A 23,888-nucleotide genomic window follows, 5' to 3' on the forward strand; every position below is an offset into this window, starting at 1 on the left:
CCTGTGTTTGTGATGGTGTCGTACAGGGTGTCCCAATCATCAGTACTCCAAAGATGGGCAGTCTGCTTGTGATAGTGTCCGACAGGGTGTTTTGGCAATCAGCCTAAAGCAGAATAAGACAACATATCGTACTCATCTCGACATTTTATTCCAACATGATCGATCAATCATGGGTCATGAACTACAAAAATATACACAAATGACATGCGTGGTTTATGAAAGAAAAATGACCCAATCTACAACTGATGTGAATGCCCTGATGAATTCTAAAGCACCGCACAAACAAGAGATTTTAATCGACGCGACAGGCAACAATCAAATACACTAGGAGTGAGAAAATTGCTTGCCTATCGGTAAAACCGGTCACAGCTGAGTTTGACATTTATCTTTGGTCCATGTTCCAGACACTTGCAATGACCTGCGCAAGCATAGAATTTTTGTCTCGTTAGATGATTATCTCTTATTTGTGGGTCAATTGACGTGCTCCATTTGGAAATATATGCTGCCTTGGGGATCTCGCCCGAGTGATCAAGGCAACCATAAACATGCCAATGACTCAATTTTGGGGGAGGAATTTGAAACTGATCAAGAACTTTGGTGTTAAACAATGTTATTACATCATATTGTGTTTGTCTGGCTTAACTTTAACGTACTGCTCCTCGTTAACTTGGGCAACATCAAGATAAGAATTCTTAGAGCTGATCATTATTTTTGCTAGAACTTGAAATCCTAAAGCAATTAAAACTCTCTGAAAACAAAATGAATGCCAATTTCAAGGGGGGGGGATCTGTTCTTAGTTTTCCACTAAACAGCCTCCCATGTTTTAACTGGGGATTCCCTTCATTTTGAAGGAGCTCCGATTGCTTTAGGATTTCAAGTTCTAGTAAAAATGATAGTCACACCTAAAGTAGAAACATGTGAAATGGTAAAAGTATTAATTAGTGTAATCAGATGTTGGTAAGAGCTACATGCACATGTAGGTCGTAGTTCTGGATATAAATCTAGATCAGATCTGAATATAAAACCTAGGTCGCACTTTATAGTCTGATATTGACAGCAATTAGCATGATCAGATCTAAAGTTAAAAGTTTGATATCCACAGCAATTAGCATGATCAGATCTAAAGTTAAAAGTCTGATGTCCACAGCAATTAGCATGTTCAGTTCTAAAGTTAAAAGTCTGATATCCACAGCAATTAGCATGTTCAGTTCTAAAGATAAAAGTGTGATATCCACAGCAATTAGCATGTTCAGTTCTAAAGTTAAAAGTCTGATATCCACAGCAATTAGCATGTTCAGTTCTAAAGTTAAAAGTCTGATATCCACAGCAATTAGCATGTTCAGTTCTAAAGTTAAAAGTCTGATATCCACAGCAATTAGCATGATCAGATCTAAAGTTAAAAGTCTGATATCCACAGCAATTAGCATGTTCAGTTCTAAAGTTAAAAGTCTGATATCCACAGCAATTAGCATGTTCAGTTCTAAAGTTAAAAGTCTGATATCCACAGCAATTAGCATGTTCGGTTCTAAAGTTAAAAGTCTGATATCCACAGCAATTAGCATGTTCAGTTCTAAAGTTAAAAGTCTGATATCCACAGCAATTAGCATGATGATGATTCGATTTAAAAGTAAAAGCTAGATTGCAGTCATTATGTATATTTGCCCTTTCCAATTTAGGCCTATATGGACCACCCTGAAAGGTATTTCCTGAGGATCTGTGTCATCAAATGAGTTGGCAATACATTTTTGTAGCAATAACTATAGAACGCTCTCTCCAAACAGTGAGGCCAAGTTGTTGTCTATGATCTGTTCTGAGTATGGAAGGCCAAAATACTGTTTAGACCGACGGCTACAGTAATAGTCATCGGATGGTAGAACTTCTCTATTAAGGACACCCTTGAGACTGACAAGTGCTGTCCTTAATAGAGAGGTCAAATTGAATGGAAACAACCAATTTGGGACCAAAACTAGTGTCCTTAATAGAGAGGTTGTCCTTTATAGAGAGGTGTCCACAAAGGGCGGCTCCACTGTACATGTAAACCGGTGTATTTATAGCTAGTTTGAGCTAAAAAGACGCTCACATAAGATGTGTCAGTAGGCCTATCAATTCTATGCGTGATGTAGTGGAATTTGTGGTGAGGCTGTACGTAAAATTTCTCCATACACTTCATACGGGAGTGACTTGCCGGAGCTTGCTAGTTTGAATTCATCAGGACATTTCACTCGAGCAAAATAATGACCAGTATTGGTGTTTCGATTTGTCAGGGCAAGTTCATCACACCGTGGTAGTAGAATTATAGATACTTTACAATGTTATCACAATATTCACCTCTTGCACATTATACATTATTTGGAGCTCAAAATAATAAAGAAAATCACGTTGTAAGAGACAATTTTTTCGAGAACCGAAGGTCAGCATAAATACACATACATTTTGAATCAAGGAATCATCCATAATTATCAACATTTTCAAAACAGTAGAAAACATACTCTTTTTCAAAGACCCCCCCCCCCAGAAAGAGTACCCTCACAAATGTTGATTTTTGAAATTATGGATCAACATTTGATACAAGAAAAAGTTTAAAACTGACCATTTCCCCCAGCGTAGGTTTAGTGCTCTTTGAAAATTTGATAATTCTTGATGACCCCTCAAAACTAAAACCAAAAATCTAGAATAACGTGGCATCATTGTGCCACCAGAAAATCTCTGAACTACTGCGCTTGACTAGATCAATACATCACAGTTTTCACTTCAGCATGTGCATTACCGCCCCGCCACGCGATATATAGCCACTACTTTCCAAACTGATTGTTTCCATGCCATCGTAAGTAATTTTACCAAGGTATTAGCAGTGTGTAGAGATATGTCTGTTACAAGGTCAAGCCTGAATTGAACTGCTACATGTACGTGTATTGATGTACTGTGTTCACATAGGCCTATTAGACCTCAAATCGTTGACGACCTACTATAACAGAAGATCTAACAGGACTGCTGTCTAAAGCCAGGCAAACAAGGCAAATCCTCGACAGAAGTTTTGACAATCTGAATGAAGTCACAGTTGACCCGAGCTTGGCAGGTTGAGACGGACTGTTTGTTCATTTCACTGTTGTCTGCCTTTGTGAAATCTCAGTACATCAATTTCTTCCATTATCTCCTGCTATCATTAAGGCCCATCTTCTGCGTGATATGCCCTATGCTGTGATGCCTCACACATATGTTCAAGGGAGCAGACCCCCCAAGTTAAATAGACTTTGGTGATATGGGAATCCAACTTCATTGTTGGATTGGTCTGACCTCAATGCTATATGTACTGGTATTCAATATACATGTATAAAGCTGGCTCCACAAATCTATTGCACAGTTCTATTGTTCAACACATAAACATGTACATCAATTTCACGAACGGACACATAAGCAAATGTCTATTTTTTGTCGTTTTTTGTTGTAGAACAGGTGTGACCTCGATTGTACTGGTATCATTCAGTGGCTCCACGTGAATCTGTGGCACAATACTATTGTTCAACACTTGTACAACTGATTTCACCAACGGACACACAAAGCAAATGTTTATTGTAGAACTGGTGTGACCTCGATTGTACTGGTATTATTCGCTGGCTCCACGTGAATCTGTGGCACAATACTATTGTTCAATACTTGTACAACTGATTTCACCAACGGACACACAAAGCAAATGTTTATTGTAGAACTGGCGTGACCTCGATTGTACTGGTATCATTCAGTGGCTCCACGTGAACCTGTGGCACAATACTATTGTTCAACACTTGTACATCGATTTTACCAACGGACACACGAAGCAAAAAATGTTTATTGTAGAACTGGCGTGACCTCGATTGTACTGACATTATTCGCTAGCTCCACTTGAATCTTTGGCACAATACTATTGTTCAACACTTGTACATCGATTTCACCAACGGACACATGAAGCAAATGTTTATTGTAGAACTGGCGTGACCTCGATTGTACTGGTATCATTCAGTGGCTCCACGTGAACCTGTGGCACAATACTCTTGTTCAACACTTGTACATCGATTTCACCAACGGACACATGAAGTAAATGTTTATTGTAGAACTGGCGTGACCTCGATTGTACTGGTATTATTTGCTGGCTCCACGTGAACCTGTTGCGCAATACTTCTGTTGTAGACTTCACCCGCGTTGAATGGAATGAGTTTTGGCGACGGTGGCGTATCCTGGTTTGATTTCTCTTGCTCATTATCTGAAATCGGAACAGAGCCCAATGAGTTCTTATTCTTACTAAACAATCACTTCAGATGTCAAATCATAAATTTCATACAGGGTGTTTGAAAAAAACGTCTTCAGAACAGCACAAAGTCTTCTTCCCCAGCATTTGCTCTGCCCTTGGAGTTGTCATTCTCCAGAGAGTATTCCTCCTTCAAGGCGGGATGGGGGTTTTTGCATGCCACTGTGGTTAGGCACTAACTGGGTTTATTGACCTAGTGACTCCGTTTTAGGCCAGAGGTACATGTAGTGTCAACACGAGTTCTTGGTTGGGTCTTTTGTTTGCCCAGGCATGATAGACACCACGTACGGTTTTTAAATCTCATTCGAAGGACTGTCAAGAGCCAGGAACTTTATTTCCTTGAAAGCCAGCAGGCCGGTTCATCCAGAAATACAATCCTGGATTCTCCACGGGATTGAATGCGGGCCCTAGCACTTTGTAGCCAGCAGTGTTAGCCACAAGGCAAGGAGGTTTCTGATACAGTCTGAACTCCACAAGTCCGATATTAGGGAGGAGAAGGAAGCCCCTCCAAACCAGGAGCATTAGGATTAATATTGCTTACCTTCACTTGGCGGTATGAATTTGACAACTCTGATATCCGGTAGAGGTAGGAAGCCCCCGATCAGGGGCATTAGATCCAACGTTATATCATGATTCTTCTTGTCCTCATTGAGAACGCCTGGAACAGTGAGATATCGAGAAGTGGTTGTGAAAATAAAGCGGTCATGAATATTTCACAGTTTACAATATACCTATGGATGGATATCGTTGTTGACAAAATTATGTCATTCTGATGCAAAATTTTTCGTTGCCCGCATCCGGGAACCTAAAACGCACCTCAACGAGGGTGACGTGACGAAACAATTTCAACGGAAAGCGACGCGAGAATCACTTGGAAACAAGGAGTTTTTCTAGCCTACATCATGACTTGTGGTATATTTCAGAATAAAACCTGAAAACGATTTTGGTTTAAAAGCAACTTTACAACATGGATTGAGCATCATTATGTTATCGGGAGAAATAGCAACAGCATACAGGTTGTTACAGACAAAATCAATATATATATATATTACATATTTCTTATCCTTCATGCTGGCTAACTGTTTCTCTTTCTATTGATTTATGTAGGCCTATCTGAACTTTAGCCTTATCTTAGCAGTTCCCAGAGTGTCAAGCCGTAAAAGTTAATTAATACTGTCACAAAGTTCATGTTGAAGTCATTGAAGATTTTTGGGTCATCTGGAGTCAGTGAGATGTACACCGTCAAGGAAGCAAGATGAACATTTAAAGGCTACTTTTTGTATTACTTTCAAGTTAAATTCCAGAGAAACTTAAGAGTCCCCAGATTTGTAAGTTTGATTCCGGTTCCCGATTTATATCAATATATTTCTCATGTTAATATCTTTTAGGTAGTATCACTAGCATTAGGCTTATTTGAATGATTAATTTTACAGATTGAACCGCCGCCGCCACCGCCGCCATCACTATATAGATGAAGACATCATCATCATCGTAAGAATCTCCAAAGTCATGTTATGTAAAGTGAAAGATCAAAAGGGGCAAATAAAAGGCGTGTTTCTTTTTTACGGGACACAACTTCGTTCAAGTTATTCTTAAGGATATTTGGTACATCTCATTCGAAACTACACCGGTACTGTCGCAGCTTCTCTCAACGAAAACCATGTTTAAGACCACCTGGGGCGTGCGCAATGCAATAGAAAAATGTTCACGACGTCAACAGATATCCATCAATTTATGCAGCAATTGGGGTAAAGTGACTTGATCAAAGTCACAATTTTTTTATCTAACCTGTTGTTTTACCACACATCGCCCACATCTCATTATCGGGTAAGACTTCGTACATCAACTGCCGTTTAATGTCATCGTCTTCTGACCGTGTGATGTTGATCGTGAACTGACACAACTGGCCAGCTTTGCACATTCTTTCATTCCAATGGGGCGTGACTGCCGCATTGATGGCCAGCAGGGTCTGAAGAAGAAAATAGGTTCTTTAACTTTTTAATCCCTTGAGGACGGCTGAAGAGTTATCGCGCAAGAAAAGCCCAGTCCAAGGAGTCGATGACGAGTTATTGCGTCACACGTGACTGGTTAAGTTCATCTGACTTTACTCCACTTCACCTGTTCAAAGATCAGTCGAACATTTGTGACCTGTCACAACAAAACCAGGCCCATGTCGCACAAAAGATGAGCCTAAATGACACCAGGAGATAATTGAATAAATTGATGTGCTCATATTTCACAATAGGCAGACAATAGAGAAATGAATAAACAGTCCGTCTCAACCTGCCAAGCTCAGAGTGACATGCGCCTGGTTTTGCTGTGACGGGTCGCATTATAGATAGTTGTTTAGTTACTTCAGCTTATCGCAGATGGCAGCACATGTCAACTACTATCGTACTATCGTGTTATTGTTATTGTTATTATTGTTATTGTTATTATTATCGTCTGCTTGGTATTCAGAGCATGTGTTAGGCACGCAACGAGCAGTTAGAGAACTTCCAAGAAGCGTGCGTTGACACTGGCGCAGATTATTGTCTGATGGGTGGAAATGAACAAATCTACAGTGGAAAAGTCGTTATTCTGAAAATCAATTGAGTAATTTTCAAAATAATGCCTGTTTCTTCATGTTTAAAGGGGCAATATAGGCAGCAGCTAGGCAGGCAAGAAAAAGTTACACGAAGTCGCCAATAGGGGCTCTCACATCTCACAGTACGTTGAAATGAGTTACTGTTTTATGTTTGGTGCTGAATCAGACATGACCCAGGGCCCCTTACTGTGTATAATAAGTCACCTGAAGATGACCAAATAAGCCCCTCTGCTCCTGCCTTTAGTCCCCCTTTAAGAAGCAAATTCAAAAAATGGCATTTGATCCCATCCAGGGAGTAATGGTAAGGTACTGTAAAGTGGTACACAGGAGCCGGTTTAGCCTAGTGTCTCGGAGTCTTGATTAGTAGTCAAGAGGCCTTTTGTTTGATACCCATGGTCAGCTTGAGACTTTAGGCAGTTCTCTTTGTCTAAATTGCCGCACTCAACCCAGGAATATGAATGAGTATAAATGCTCCCCTACCTTGTAGTTCTCTAAACAGAAACCGTATGAGCATTGCGTCTCCTTTGGTCTCTCGAACGACGGCACTTGGTATGTGACAGCGAACTCGCAGTCGAGCGGCGGAGGTGTAGGAATGTTACTGTGGATCTGCCAAAGGTACGAGGCATTCATCCCCGGACACAGAATCTGAAAAGATAATTTTCCTAAGACTTGTAAGATTTGATAGAATTCCATAATGGAACCAGAGTGTTTTTGAAGGGGATCTGCTCAGCCTATACATTAAAAGATTACTTGATGTACATGTACATTGAAAGCTGCCTTTTTGCATGAGATCAGTTCAAAAAGCAATTTTAACAGAAGATGCAAGATGACTTTGTTATAAAGGAAACTACAGGCCACTTGGCATTGGCAGGTGTTACAGTGAAATTTGCTATTATCTGAAAGATTATAAGGAAATTTGAATAAGGAGGCCCTCTGACTCTGCAGAGATTTATACCCGTTTATTACATCTCTTTATCAAGCATTTCAGGAATTGTCAAAATCATTTAGGGTTAAGGTGAGGTGCGTTACTTTGAATAATTTGACACACATTGTATGGTTTGATACCATTCTTTGTTACGGTGTGTGCATACTAGTTTTCTTACGGCTACATTTTTTACATTAATTTCTTTCTCCTATATTGCTCTTGCACACCAATTCCTCAATACACTCGAAATATGTGTACAGAATCTGCATGTTTGTAATTTTGGGCAAATGATTGGTTTTGAAAGCTTTCGGACAAGGCAACACTCAAAAAGCAAGATTTAACCCCAAAATGTGTATCTTTACCTTCTATGCCCTATGCTTGAATACATCGAGGTATTGACATGCAAAAAGAATGCAAGAGAGAGAAATTGACACTATTCCACTTATGACTCAGCAAAATCTGAACCAAAATGGCCGCCTGTCACAAACCCTCAGGGCATCTTACCAAGGTTTGTTCGGCCCTGTTCAAGGAGACCATGTCGACATCACCGGTATTCTTGACCGATAATTTGTGGTCACTCAAAAGGAAATCATTATCTGTCTTGTTCGTTGCTTTTATCTGGATGTATTTCTTCCTGCAAGTAAAAACAAAACAATGTTAATTTTTTGTTTCGAGGAACCACATGTAATACTCGTTGAGGAAAGGTTTTCACTTCAATGTATAATCATAATGCCAAAGGCACGCAAACAAAGACGAAAAAATGACAACACTAATTGTAAGGAGGGACCTGACAGGTCAGAAATAAACATTTCCGCTGAAATTTCAACAGAACAGTCCCATTGGTTTTTACCTAGAAAAACTCAAATAATTGAATGCCCAACCTCAGTTTTGTACTCTTCTTATAAACAGTGGAACCTCTCTAATAAGGAGACCCACAGGACTGATAACTGCTGTCCTTATTAGAGAGGTGTCCTGATTAGAGAGGTCAAATTGAATGGAAACAATCCATTTGGGACCAAAACTAGTGTCCTTTATAGAGAGGTTGTCTGTAATAGGGAGGTGGATGCTAAGGGAGGTTCCACTGTAGTGTAGATAAATGTCCTTTGGCTGGACTACTGCACTTCTTTGGAACTTACCCTTTTCCGGCAGTGTAGATTTTATGTGTCACCAGAAATGGATGTGGGAACTCCATGTCTATGGATAGTGCTTTCTTCAGCCAATCACACTCAATAGTTATCTGCAAGAGACGAGGAACAGTAACGTCAATATTAACCTCTTGAATCCCAAAACTTGAAAATCCCGGGATCCCAGGGTGATCACGTGGTTGCGAAATTGGGTCTGACTTTCACGATGTACAGCGCCCGCATACAACCGCCAAAATCCGGTTCCGAGGCGCCATCTACCCAGGCATGCTCTAACTGACCCTACTGTACATCAAACATGCTAAAACAAGCAATAAACTAGCGTCCCAGCTCAAGGGAATAAAAATATCACTGAGACCGACCTGTCAGTTGTTGGGAAAAAACATTATTTCAAAATGACCGACTGGTCAGTCACCGGGATTCAAGAGGTTAATGGTTGAACACCAATCCGACTCCCACTCCAACTTTATCTCCAAGGTTGAATTACAGTTACCTGTGACATATTTGATTTGATTTAATGTTGATGATTTTCAAATTGATATTCCACTCGCATCTTTACAAAAATAGTTTAAATTCCAAATTGGACCAGTTCATATTAAAGATGGATATACATGTACACGTAACAAAAAAAATGTTTTCCAAGTGAAGTCATAGGCCATCACTATACGACTTCATTCATTTCCACCTTATCATCGACAGATCTGATCAGGAATTTGAAATATTTTGCAGGTACACCACAAAGTTGATCAAAGTGGAAGCATACATCAGTCCCCAGCAAAAGGAATACAAGCCTGAATACTATTAACAGAAATATAAACACACCTCGTGACTCAAATCCTCGACTTTGTTCTCTGGTAAATCTGCCACTCCTTCGACCTTATACTCCAATGATTCGTATGGCTGTAAGTCGGGTAAAGTAATCCGTGTGTCATCCGGAACATCCAGGATACTCAGCTTTAGACCGTCGCTTGCAAGAAGCTTCAGCAGTGAGTCCTTCCTTATACCATAGCTACCCGTGTTGATGGTCAGGAGGAGCTCTTGGGGTAGGCCAGCGTATAGCGCACCTTGAGGGATAAGATACCAAAATCGGGATGATACAACTGATAAAGGCATTGGGCATCAGTTAAGGTTGAAGGCGTCAGCCTGATGGCCTACAAAGTACAGGCTACTGTCAATCCCCGAGGGGTCTTTCAAATTTCACACAATACCTAACAGAATGCTTGGCAGCTCATGGTTCCATATCTGACAAATGAAAAGAGCACGAGATGGCTCAGAACTTAAAGGCCCACGCCATTTGTTAAGAATTTTGAATTTGTAATTGAATTTTAACCCTTAAAAGGCCAAGATAATAATACGGCCGTCTCCCTCACCGCCAAATTAATAATAGTAATTTTCTCTAAGACAATCAGAAATTTCGATCTCAAAACACACCAAAAAGTTCTGCACCATTGTACAGCAAATACACTGTAGTAGCGGTCCAACACGCAAACAACACGCTGAGATCGTCAGTTTGTGATAGTGTTGCCGTATGGTGTTTGAATATTGAACTAAACTGGGCATGGTGAAAATTCGATGATTGTCGAAGTTGGCGTCTTGGTCAAGATTCGACGATCGTCGCAGTTGGCCCTTTAAGGGTTAAAATGTCCAATTGCGAAAATACATACTAAATATAAATTTCAACATTGCCGTTGTGTAGACTGAGATACAAATGCTATCAATACCAAGTTTAAACAAATTCATATTCATAATGACTGCACTATGGCATTGCGTATTAGTGGATTTCTATTTAACTGAACCACAAGTAATTACAAACAGTGTACCCCTTTAAACTACGGACCAACCATTAGTAAAGGTCCTCTTCCACCACAGTCGTGGCAAACATGGACAACGTGAGAAGAGCATGGTTTTACAGTCATTGGATGAATTTTTATGTCAGTAATTGGCTTTGCAACCATCCTCTTGCAAACAGGGCCTACAACACGACTTCTACGTGTGCATGTTTCCATTGAGGGAGTGAGTATGTATCACGTGAAATGCCCTCATATTGTCAGGACGATTGGCAACTGACAGAAATAGGCAAAGAGGTTTACCTTGGTCAGGAGCCAATGTGACTGTCGGCTGGTCTGACACGACGGAGAAGGCAATATTGTAATCCGTCATATATCGGAGGAATTCTAAACTGAAGTAGCTGACACACAACTGGTGTAGAGAGAAGATTGACTGAACATTGGCCTGCAAATGAAAAGAAATGGTGCCATTAGTAATCTAGAACAGGTAAGCTTAAATGAAATTCTATTGAAATCGCAGACAAAACATACACATGGACTATTTTCAAGAAATGTGAATTTTGAAATATAGTTAGATTTTGCTCACCTTACATGACAAGACCATTTCATTAATCCCCGGCTTCAATTCCACATCTTTCGCCATGGCACATAAACTGAAACTCTCCTTCGCAATATCCTTATCCTTTTCCCGCACGCCCATCACCGGCCTTGTCAGGAAATGCTTCCCAGTCGACTCCGGTGAACAAATCACTGCGCTTGATATTAACGCACCAGTTTCCTTTGTTTCGAGAAATTGTTGCAATGGAACCGTCTCCGTGTGAAAATAAGGATTGTCTATGCTTGTCAGACTCGCACCGCTTGCAGTGCGAGAGTGAGTTTTTTTAGAATGATTTGGATCAGTTTCGGAGTCTTCATGTTCATTTTCTGATTTTAACAACGATATTCCGATTGCCGAGGCTGTGATAGTCTCGCACATTTTACTCTCTAATGTCAGTTTGACTTCTATTGTTTCTCCTAAGACGATCTTCTTGTTAGGCATCGAGACTGATACGACGTGAAAGAGAGGGGCAGTACGAAGGAGGAGAGGTCCACCTGGAAAATGGCTAAGAGATGTCAACAACGATGTCAATAGAGATGTCAATAAAGATGTCAATAGAGATGTCAATAAAGATGTCAATAGAGATGTCAATAAAGATGTCAATAGAGATGTCAATAAAGATGTCAATAGAGATGTCAATAAAGACGTCAATAGAGATGTCAATAAAGACGTCAATAGAGATGTCAATAAAGACGTCAATAGAGATGTCAGTAAAGATGTCAATAGAGATGTCAATAAAGATGTCAATAGACATGTCAATAAAGATGTCAATAGACATGTCAATAAAGATTTCAATAGAGATGTCAATAGAGATGTCAATGAAGATGTCAATAGAGATGTCAATAAAGACGTCAATAGAGATGTCAATAAAGATGTCAATAGAGATGTCAATAAAGATGTCAATAGAGATGTCAATAAAGATGTCAATAAAGACGTCAATAGAGATTTCAATAGAGATGTCAATAGAGATGTCAATAAAGATGTCAATAGAGATGTCAATAAAGACGTCAATAGAGATGTCAATAAAGATGTCAATAGAGATGTCAATAAAGATTTCAATAGAGATGTCAATAAAGATTTCAATAGAGATGTCAATAAAGATGTCAATAGAGATGTCAATAAAGATTTCAATGGAGATGTCAATAGAGATGTCAATGAAGATGTCAATAGAGATGTCAATAGAGATGTCAATAAAGATGTCAATAGAGATGTCAATGAAGATGTCAATAGAGATGTCAATAAAGATGTCAATAGAGATGTCAATAAAGATTTCAATAGAGATGTCAATAGAGATGTCAATGAAGATGTCAATAGAGATGTCAATAAAGATGTCAATAGAGATGTCAATAGAGATGTCAATAAAGATGTCAATAGAGATGTCAATGAAGATGTCAATAAAGATGTCAATAGAGATGTCAATAGAGATGTCAATAAAGACGTCAATAGAGATGTCAATAAAGATGTCAATAAAGATGTCAATAAAGATGTCAATAAAGATGTCAATAAAGATGTCAATAGAGATGTCAATAAAGATGTCAATAGAGATGTCAATAAAGATGTCAATAGAGATGTCAATAAAGATGTCAATAGAGATGTCAATAAAGATGTCAATAGAGATGTCAATAAAGATGTCAATAGAGATGTCAATAAAGCCCTCAGCAAGCTAATAATTCTTTGCTACAACCTCCAATCATGATCACATGTGACAAAAATCACTTGTTTGCGGTGGTCGTTGTAGGTGCCTGCAACAAGAATCTGTGATCTCCGCAACCTGTGATCAATATCAAACTCACCGATGGTGGGTTTTACATGACGCGAGATCTTTTTGTCCCAGATAGCAGCAATTAAAATCACAGTTTGTGGCGATTTAAATCACTTGTGAGAACGGTGCTTAAAGGCTTACGTCGTTCGTTACAAATTTGAAATCTATACTTGAATTTGAAAAGTTCTAATTGCAGATATATGTGCTGAATATAGATTTTAACATTGCCGTAGTGAAGATAGGTGTAAAAATACTATAAATACAATGTTTCAGCAAATTTGTATGCATGATAACTGCACTTCGGCATTGTGTTTAACTGCATTTCTATTTTCCTGGACCACCAGTATTACGAACAGTGTACCCCTTCAAGAGGGGCTTGTGGCTAAGGCATCATTCATTATCCAAGCATAATGGGTGACATTGACACATCACTTGCGACCTTGAGCAAGTCTCTTCACTTTGATTGCAAACCGATGTATAAAATTTAAATTTTTTGTACCTAGTGCCCTGCCATGACAAAAAATGCAAAGCATCAATGTGGGTTTGAGTCTCATCTGATATTAAAGAAGCAGGACTGTTTACTAGATGGCACTACCATGAAATGGAATCACAAGAAGACAGGTCTCACCTAATTCTCCTCCCGATGCAATCCTGACAATCTCCTTGCAAAAGGTCATTTTGCTGTCTTTCTTGAGTGTTTCACTGCTGGCAAGTTGGACACAGGATTTCACATAGCTGATTATATTGTTAAGGAAAAGCAGGTCGACCAACATTAGATAAACCAGTCACGCGTTGCTTGACTTTGGTCATGGGGCGGAGCATGTCAACCACAACTCCATAAAGGATATTCCTCCACAAAGCCATACCTCCTCAATACAAATATGTACCACCTCGGCACAAAGATGTACCACCTGTACCATCTTTTCAATGCCTAGAAGACTTGTTTCTTAATGGAAGGATACCGATGCACATTTCCCTGCAGCCTCTGGCACTGCGCAATCTCAATCCTGGTATTGTCCATCAAATACTCCCAGCCCTCTGTCCGGTACATCTTATAGGCATCAGTCAAAAACGCCTCTGCTTTGGAGAATTCACCAAGCTTCCTAAAGTGGGAGAAAATCACAATCAATCAAAATCAACTCTGCCACTGCCAGAGTCACAAGGCCTACATGTAGATAAGGCAGTGATATGAACACTACCACCTCACATGAAATGCCGAGAATATACCAATATTTACAGTACACCCAGTAATGTCTGTGTGTCATCTTTTTTCTTTTCATTTTTTTCGCCAACAGATATTCGCCTTAAAAGACATGTGTATGTCAAGAAAATAAAACAAATTCAAATTACAGGTTTCAGGGTTTTTAAAGCACTTAATTAAAGGTACCTCAGAGTTGCAGTGTCAAAAAACCGGGAAATCAAAGAGCTGTAAACGTACAATAGAACCTCTCTATTAAGGAACTACAAGTACTGTCCCTAATAGAGAGGTTTCCTGATTAGAGAGGTCAAATTGAATGGAAACAACCAATTTGGGTCCGAAACAAGTAACCTTGATAAAGAGGGTGTCGTTTATAGAGAGGTGTCTGCTAACGAAGGTTTCACTTTATACGGTGTAGCTCTCTTTTCATAGCAAATACGCTCCGAATTTTCTTCCTAAACTACATACATGTAATAGTCCGCGAGATCCTTCCCAATCAGTCTGGCTGATCTGATTCTGCCAATGTGTTTATACGTTCCCATAGCCAACTCCGACAGCTCCTACAAAGAAAACAAAGCTTCTTTGAAAGGAAATAGATGCCACAGGCAGCAGCAGCAGAAATTTAAACTAAACAGCCTGAGCCCAGTTGTTATGATGCAAAATAAAAAAGCCCAGAAAGAAAAATTCATGAATAACAAGCTGTGAAAATATTTGGTTTATAATATCTACCACTGAAAGCGCGTTAGCTTATAACATCATGTTGACATGTTGTTTAATGTACATCAATCAACATGTCAGCATGATGTTATGACCTAATATGCTGTTTCTTACAACCGGACCCCGATTTCATAGGGACAAGTCGGGCATTTGATTAGCTCCCGTCCTTTTGCACTTGACTTACCAAATAGTGTTTCTGGAATGCCTCTGTGGATGAAAGTGCCTCTCCTAGTCGAGCACTCGGACAAGAATCCACACCACCTGAAGAGAGACCAGGTATGTTCAAGCCCCGATAGGGTATCTGATATATTGAGTGGCATAACTAGGTTCAATTTAGGTCGAAGCCTTCTTCTTTCCGTTCCTTCTTGTGAGGCCATTGTTCCAGTGCAAATAGTCGATGCTGATGTCATCAGATAGGTTCCACCGGATTGGATACCGAGTCCACACATTTTTCATGCGCGATGCGGTCTGACACCTTATTAAGATGCCAAATAGTTGTAACTAAAGCACTGTGCGCACATGTACAATACATTTCCAAAAAATAAGCAATGTTTTGACGGACTCACCTAAGGTTGGTTCATTATTGATGCCAGAGAGAAGGTCCACCACCGTGTTTAACTGGGCTGATGTCGTCTCAGTGTCAGGCATCAGACCGCAGAGTTTACCCAATTCGAGAAGCTGGAATAAGCAAGAGTAAATGTCAAACTGAGCAGAATGTTGCCTATTTGTTGATTACAGAAAACAGCATCCCTGCCTCCAACTTCATAAATTCATTCGGATTTTGATTGTAGCTTGAGATTCCTTGTAAGACTATTCGCTGAGCTATCAAAAACAACAAGATTTACTTCATCATAAATTGTAAGCAACCAGTTCTAGGTCCTCAGCCCTGGTGAACTGGTGGGCACACTATCAATACAACAGATATTCAACAGCCAACATTTGGACTGCCTGTGGCCATGTTATCTTTCCTTCCAAATATCAGCAAATATGGTTATCAAACATGTCATAAGAAATGATAGCTGGCTGCAAAAGTTGAAATGCTAAGACCAGAAAACTAATCTGCGTATTACATTCTCACCTTAGTTCTAGCATATTCCCAGAGGTTCGCTGCATAAAGGGAATAATTCTCCAACTGAGTACTGTCACTGAACCTCTCGCACGTCTCCAAAACAGATAATGTACTCAGGAAGACCCAGCAGGCTACTGAACCGATGGGCATGTTCAACTGAAAGTAGAACAGGGATTATGGTAACGTTATTTATATCTATCAGTTTGTAGATGTTTTCTTCATGACTGGTCCGTCTTCGATTTCTTACCTGATGTCGATTGCGTGAGGTGGTGAGAGTAACGTAAGAGACACGAGTGAGATGGTGCTGATAGTTGACAGAGAGGCAGGATGCAGGGGAATGTTGGGAGTCTATCAACATACATCCATGGGAACACTAACAACAGAGACCAGGGACAACAGAGACCAGTGACACTGGAGGGACAACAGGAGGGCAGGACCTTCTTATTTACCCGGGAGACCATTTTTGATTTAAGGCGCCTCTAACTAATTTGACTATGAGAATTCAACTGCAGTTACTCTTAATCTTAAGCCAGTGCACTACCACATGCACTGAAATAGATCAAGTCCATAAAACTTACATCCAAAATAGCCAGCTCCTGTACACAGTTGTGCATGAAAGGTATAGCCCGCTGTGCAACTTCCCAGGGGCGAAAGAGCAGGAACAACATGGAGCACTGTCTCCCAAAGAGATAGTTGCGGAAGTCCAGGAGGGACGCTCGGTTTTCCTTGATCAAGGCGCGTTTCTGGACATCCATGACTTGCGTAAGGTTGAGACCTTCCCAGCAGGTGATAGTGTGGGAGAAGGAGGATAACCACTGAGCAGTCTCTGAAAAGAGGAGGACATATTGGATGACAATGTAGGTCTTTACAGACAACCTTGTGATGTCATATCAATATGAATGGCCTCATCTATGGACTAGTGTGGGTTTTTTTGGCACGAATGGCAAGCCAAACCTACAGGTCCAATAGCAGCCATGTGCAACCTGATATGCGTTCAGAAGTCTTTTGGGTCATTTTAAATGCTCACTGTGACTACAGTAATGTAGAGCATTGGAGTTCTAATCTTCTTATTCATAGGGCGTCCGCCTCATGAACAGATTGTCAAAGGTTGGGAGCTCTTTCCAATGCAGCCGGTTGGTTAGCCAGTGCCAGATAATCATGTATACATGTAGGGTACAAACTGGCTCTCTCCCAGGTGCCTGGCGTGCCGTTAGTGATTGGAATTTGGTAGTAAAGTATGCCTCATGAACCAAAATCTGGTTGGCCATTTTATTAGGGGTGCCACTATGAAAAACAAACTTCACTAACACTAGAGTCCTTGCATTGAATACTAGGGTCCTTGCACTGCTTGCTCACAGACAGCAGCTCGCAGATATCATACACAAGAAAAACATTTGTAGCAATCTGTGTTGAAAAAGTTGGCATTTTCAAGCAGTGTTCTTACCTCCTGCAGCATGGTTGACAACAAACTGTGTGAAGAGGGCATCCAGCTCATCATACTGGATGAGAGACTCCTCAAACAGACTCAGCATCTCATATGTGAAGGCCAGCTCCTCCTGCAAGTAAATGAAGTAAAACTTATTAAAATCAAGATGACACTTAGAATTTATGAGGAGCCTCATAGCCTAGTGGTTAACACTGCTGGGTACCTCGCAATCTATGAGGCCTGGGTTTGATCCCTGGAGAACCCCATAATTGTTTTCCTGAATGAACAAGCCTGGCTTTCAAGGAACTAAAATCCATGGCTCTTCAACAGAGTGTCTACATGTATGCCAGGGCAAGTAAATGATCCCACATAGGTGGACACTAGCCTATAGTGGACTCCACACTCCTGGCAAAAATTCAATAAGGTTACAACACTGGTAATCCTGATGACAATGATGATGATGGAAGATGATGACAATAGAGAAAAGTGAATAAAACTGAGTACATCAAAAGCCTGTGTTCAGAGATACTTTTCCATCATCTTATTTTCTGAATTTCTATTATGGCAATTCAAAAATATGGCTGGCCACACCTGAAGCATGAAGTACTGGCAGAAATTCCACCCTGGCTCGTTTCGACGTTCCCTCTGTGCTCTCATATTGTCCTCGAACTTGTTGATGTTCTTGTTGAATGAGTTCAAGATGAGTTGACGCAATCGCTGGAGGACGCCCTGCCAGGATTCGGATGTTCTTGAATCATTTCGGAGCGGTTCCAGCAGAGAGATGCACCTTGAAGAGGAATGAAAATGTCAAAATACAAAATGAACAAAAATTACTGACTTCAATGTTACCAATACTTTTTCACTAATAATTGCTATCATCATAAATACTGCTTGGAAAGACATCAGGACAAAAAGCAGACAAAAATCATATAGTTTTTATGTAAGTTTTGCCCCATTAAGTCTAAATATTAGATACTTTTTATGACGCTAGACGCAAGGGCCCAAAGCGCCGCGTAGCGTCAAAAAATCGAAGCTGGCGAAACATTTATAACGGGTCACCGTCACTTATTATTGGACTTATAGCGCATTTACGGGGTTGCAACTATTTTGCTTTATAGTGTCACCAGGAAAGAAAAGCATGCGATCTTTCGCCGATCTATTTGTATAAAGTGATAATTGGAAGGTATATAGTAGGAAATATCAATAAAATAATCATTCCATGTCGTCTTTTGAGGGCATTTTTGATTGTAAAAAGTATATGTGTACGTCACCGGAGTCTCTGCAATGATAATTTTATCACAGCAGTCTCGCGCAAGTAGAAGTTCTTTACCTATTAGTTCTTCACTTATTAGTCTGGCGCAAAGCCAGACGTTTTCCATTACGATTTCACTACGATGTTTGACCAGAAGGAGCAGTGCGCGAGATATGCTAATGAGCAGACTTCCCTCGCTGGAGTTTCGGAAGAATGTTCCATATCGCGCTAAGCTGACCACTGCTGACCATGACAGGCGTGCATTGGACTGGTACAGGTTGGAACTGAACATTTAATATGCTGGTGGTGACGCTTTCTGATGAGAAGTTGGTCGTGACTGATGCAGTATCCTTGGACTTGTCCACAGCATCGTTCAATCATTGCTCTCTGAGCTGGCTTGATTCTGTACTTACCCAAATACTGAGACCAAATGCCTGTTGACTGTGCTTTAAGAGAGACTGGCGCCATGCCTAGTCTCTCTTAAAGCACAGTCGACAGACACCAACCCCCTCAGACTCAGAAACCACAAACGCCCAACCCTTCCTACTACCTTAATACTTCTGGGTATCATTATTTATCAATTCATGTGATTGTGGTACCAAGTTCGAGAGTTACACTTTAAATATAAAAGAAAGGTCTGTCAAATCTTGCATGTCAAAATCTTTCAGACCTCCCTTTAGATATGCCACCTATGAAGACAAGCCAAGAGCAAAATAAAATATGCCATTTTGTTCGTTTTTAAGTAAAATTTGGTAATCATAATATAAGAATACAAAATAGTTTATAGAACTTTAGAAGACTTTCGTGATGTAATGGCAAATTGACATCAGCAAACACATTCATAAAAACCTTTCGTGATTGTGATCTGTAACTAATAAAGGATGTTGCCTCCTCACCTGTCTGGATACTTGCTACAGAAATCGCTCTTCACCCGATCAATCACAGAAGTCCTCGGAAGAAGCTTCGTCTTGCGGTCATCGTTGTTAATGACAACGATCAGCCAATCAGAGATGTCGTTGGTCTTTAGCGCTCCTAACCAGGCTGTGATGTCGTCCTTCACCTGTGACTTGTACCCATCACTATCCTGTAAAGAAACAAGAAAACTCATTGATAAACTAGTAGCATTTTTGTCAAAAATTATCTTTATCTTAAGCAATGGCACAGTGTAAAATGAACTCTATTTGTGACCCGTCACAGCAAAAGCAGGCGCATGTCGCTCTGAGCTTGGCAGGTTGAGACGATAGTTTGTTCATTTCTCTATTGTCTGCCTATTGTGAAATATGAGTACATCAATTTCTTCCATTATCTCCTGGTGTCATTTAGGCTCATCTTCTGTGCGACATGCGCCTGTTTTTGCTGTGATGGGTCACATTTGAAACAGGAGTTCTCACATGTACTACAAATCAACAAAAACAAATTTAAAAAAAACCCTGCAATTGCATGTGGTTTTTAATTGCCAGAGGGCATTTTCATTTTTGCTCAAAACTACCAAAATGCAGGGACAACTAGTATTCTAAAATGATGAACTGTCTTTTACTATCAGTTTTACTGGTGCATGCTTATGTTACCAGATCTAGGAATTTAGAGCTTGGGGGGTTAAGGGCCTAGCTTTATTTATTTGGGGTATTTTTAGATTGGTTCCTTACAGGGTAATTCAGTAGTAGGCCTATTTCTGTCCCCGGCTACACTTATTCCCCTCATCCCAAATTGGTTTTATAGGAAGTCACAACCACAAAACAGGATAGAATTGGATGAGACTGAATCACATGTCACAGATCTGATGACAGCTAAGGATTTGTTGAGTTTGTCTTCCAATTACCAAGAAATGATTAAAAATGATTCTGGGTAGAGTTTGTCTTTTTAATTACGAAGAATTAATGATTCTTGGTAAAACCTAATCTCCCGATACAGGAAACTATTTCAACATGTTCAAGGAAGGTTGTAACCTCAGAATTGTCTTGTACTTACACAATCAGTCCAGAAAATATGAAAGAAAGGTTGTCCCAGTAAAGCTGTCTCATTCTCCTTTGGGAGAATCTCCGCACTGAATGGAACAAACAGGGCTTCAACATACACTGTTCTTGATCTGCCATAGGACCTGCAAAGTTGGAAAAAATTCATAAATATTAAGCATTACTAGGATTGAAAGGCCCAGACCTCACGCAGGCAATAAAATATATTGGTTGTCGTGCCATCACCTTTTGCCCTCACAAATTCACAGACCATCATTTGCACCGACTTGTTTTTCATGACAGGTTCTGTTTCATATGCAAGGCTCGAAATAAGCAGTTTCGTATCGCAACATGCGACCGAATAATCCGAACTTGCAAGTCAAACGCCCGATATCAAATTTAAAACTACGAAAAGCTGTTGACAATTGCTAGATTTGTGTATGCAAGTTTGTTGATGATGGGGACATGTGCATAATCGGCAAAGTGACTTTGGAGAGCACCCAACATACGTCGTCACTTAGAATTCATTCTATTGGTCCAAATGGGAGGTGGGACCCACGTGACCTTATTGTTTACTAATGTATTCTCACACGAGGTGACCACGTGTGAGAATAATGTTTATTATTACTCGTTCTTCCCCTCATCTATAAGGTTGTGAAATAGTTTGCCCGAGGTGGTCGTGACCAGCTCCAGTCTTGAGCAATTCAAGACTGGACTGAAAATCCACCATTAAACAATAACTGACCAAGAGCTCTGTAACATCTTGAGCTCTGGGCTCATAAGTGGCCACCAACATCTGGGCCATTTACCCGCTGCGCACACACATTACCAGTCACATTAATCTTCAATATGATGAAGGAAGTTAACTTAACAGAAGAAGAAGAAGATTTCTCAAATGATGATTTTCTGTACATTCATAATTCATTTTTCAGGGAAAGGTTTCAGCCTTGGAAATGAGTAGGGGATGAAAAGAGTTGCCAAGTTGATTGACGTTTTTGAGAAATTGATTAAAATAAAGACAATAATTTTAAACAAACATTTATTTCTCTCATTAGTTATAGAAATGTCAGCCCTTCAGCAGCCAAATTTGTAAACATTCACAAAAAATTGCTACACAAATTCTCAAATTGCTAATCAAACGAAACTGCTGAAAAGCAAAATTGCTCCAGGTCCAAAAAAAGTTATTTCAAGCCTTGCATAGCGTCAGATTTTCTAAACACAAGCCTTCTTTTATACCTTTTCCATTCTACTGGTTCCTTGGATATCTGTTGTGTCAATATAGGCTGGACTGATGAGAATAAACTCTGGTCCCCATGACCTGAAATCAAGTAGGCAAGCATGTTTACAAATTGGGGAAACATTTTGGAATCAGTCAGGTCCCGAGTAGGAAAATTTGTTTGAATCCTATTCATTCACCCTGGCCTTACAGCCTTAGACTAGAGAAGATGCTTTTCTATCTTAACACTTATTTTTCTCTACATTAGTATTCAAAGCACAGAGTAACACTGAGTAACAATGTCAATCAGGCCAGGCATAACTGAGGCTGAAAGGGTGGATGTCGTCCTGGGTGCCGACAAATGGTACCCAGGTTCGAGATCGACTGGACAATAAGCGCCCTGGGTGCCATTACACTAGACAAACAGCACCCAGCTTCTTTTTGCCTGGCTTATGGATCTTAGGGACGATGTTTCTTGCAATCTCGTTTTATCTCACGCCGTGGTACTTGTGGCATTAGCAGTGCTCGAAATAAAAAGACTGATAAACAGAAAAAACGTGTTTAGGCCTATCGGTCTTTGAAAGCACATTTCGGATATATCCCTCCTATATACCTTTTCTGAATAAAATGTGCTTTCAAAGACCTTTGGGCCTAAACGCGTTTTTTTCTGTTCATCTGTTCTTTTTATTTCGCGCACTGCTAATGCCACAAGTACCACGGCGCGAGATAAAACGAGATTGCAAGAAATGTCCTCGTCCCTAACATCCGTAAGCCAGGCAAAAAGAAGCTGGGTGCTGTTTGTCTAGTGTAATGGCACCCAGGGTGCTTATTGTCCAGTCGATCTCGAACCTGGGTACCACTTGTCGGCACCCAGGACGACATCCACCCTTTCAGCATAACTGAGCAGTACTATCAATAATTACCCACACTGACAATGTGTTTGTAAAGCATCACGAAAATCCAACAGTAGGCCTATCCCAGATTTGTGACACACCACTCACTGTCACTATGTCAGACTCATTGATTGAGACATCGACCACATTTGATTTTAAAAGTCGTCCAGGGGTAACACAAAATAATGAATGTGTAGGCCTATACAAGTCATGTGTACATTGGCCGTGTATTGAGGTTTATCGATTAATCAAAATAATCTTGACACTCAACAGATTATCCTCAAGCATACGCCTTTTTCGTTGCACCCTGTACATTTGACATGAAACATCAACATTTTTGAGTGCATCTAGTGCATGTTATCGGTACTTTCCATCCAAAATAAGAAGCTATATATCTTACATGTAACTATTGGTTTCTTATCCATCCTGTTTAGCAATGAATACTAAGTAATCAAATCTAGAAATTATGTTTTTGATAGAAATTCTGGTGAAAATTAGAAAATTTTTGTTCCTCGACCACCATGTTTGTTGGGTGCGATTTGACAAGTTCCTAGCTCACCGGCCAGCCGTCCTTCAGAGATGACTGAAGACAGTCGTGCGTTATCAGTACAGAGGACATTCCGTTTGGCCAATATTTACAATAATTTTCTTTAAACAGTGAAAAGAGTATATGTCCTCGAAGACCGTTTATCAAGTTGACATTTTATTGCCGGTCTCCGCTATTTACGAGTTGTACCAAGAAGTATTTAACTATAATATCCATTCATCCCAAGGAGGTGTAATGTGGACAAAGTAACAACCAGAAAATGGGAAGCCATTGACTTAGTTTTCATAATGATGATAATTTTGATCCATCCCAAAATTCATCGATGAAGACATAGTCACAACCAAGGCCGGCCAGGAGAACACCAATGAATGACGTTTGCGATGTCCGAACGGATTGTAGTTTACGCTCCAGTATTCGTATCATATTCGGTTTTGAACAGGGTCCATTCGGTCCGTTGCCAACAGTTGTGTCTTCCGTGGCCAACTGGTCAATGGAGACATAGTCACAACCAAAGCCATGGCGAGGAAAAATATCA

At 40.2% G+C, this 23,888-nt stretch overlaps 1 protein-coding gene across 1 annotated transcript; it reads right to left on the reverse strand.

Annotated features, from left to right (window-relative positions):
• Positions 1-1,590: 1,590 nt before the first annotated feature.
• On the reverse strand, positions 1,591-23,334 carry LOC135487997 (trafficking protein particle complex subunit 10-like). The gene is made up of 22 exons (XM_064772331.1): positions 23,207-23,334; positions 21,934-22,015; positions 20,714-20,843; positions 19,642-19,829; positions 18,085-18,280; positions 17,512-17,623; positions 16,646-16,893; positions 16,077-16,223; positions 15,565-15,676; positions 15,183-15,259; positions 14,750-14,841; positions 14,046-14,186; positions 13,712-13,818; positions 11,310-11,815; positions 11,027-11,168; positions 9,759-10,000; positions 8,931-9,031; positions 8,299-8,428; positions 7,350-7,514; positions 6,071-6,251; positions 4,824-4,940; positions 1,591-4,237 (listed from the first exon to the last, which is right to left on the reverse strand). The coding sequence occupies exons 1-22, from the start codon at positions 23,229-23,231 to the stop codon at positions 4,080-4,082; spliced, it is 3,399 nt and encodes a 1,132-aa protein (XP_064628401.1). The 5' UTR covers positions 23,232-23,334; the 3' UTR covers positions 1,591-4,079.
• Positions 23,335-23,888: the final 554 nt, after the last annotated feature.

This window comes from Lineus longissimus, chromosome 5 (genome assembly GCF_910592395.1).
Source record: "Lineus longissimus chromosome 5, tnLinLong1.2, whole genome shotgun sequence".
NCBI classification, from domain to species: domain Eukaryota; kingdom Metazoa; phylum Nemertea; class Pilidiophora; order Heteronemertea; family Lineidae; genus Lineus; species Lineus longissimus.

What these genes read in the sequence shown, in the direction of transcription:
- LOC135487997 (XM_064772331.1), bottom strand. Translation starts at nt 23,231, where the DNA reads ATGGATAAGAAACCAATAGTTACAT. An exon ending in AGGAGCTGGCTATTTTGGAT is followed by an intron (nt 16,224 to 16,645) that starts GTAAGTTTTATG and finishes TTCTACTTTCAG; the next exon opens with TTGAACATGCCCATCGGTTC. An exon ending in GGGAATATGCTAGAACTAAG is followed by an intron (nt 15,677 to 16,076) that starts GTGAGAATGTAA and finishes TGCTTATTCCAG; the next exon opens with CTTCTCGAATTGGGTAAACT.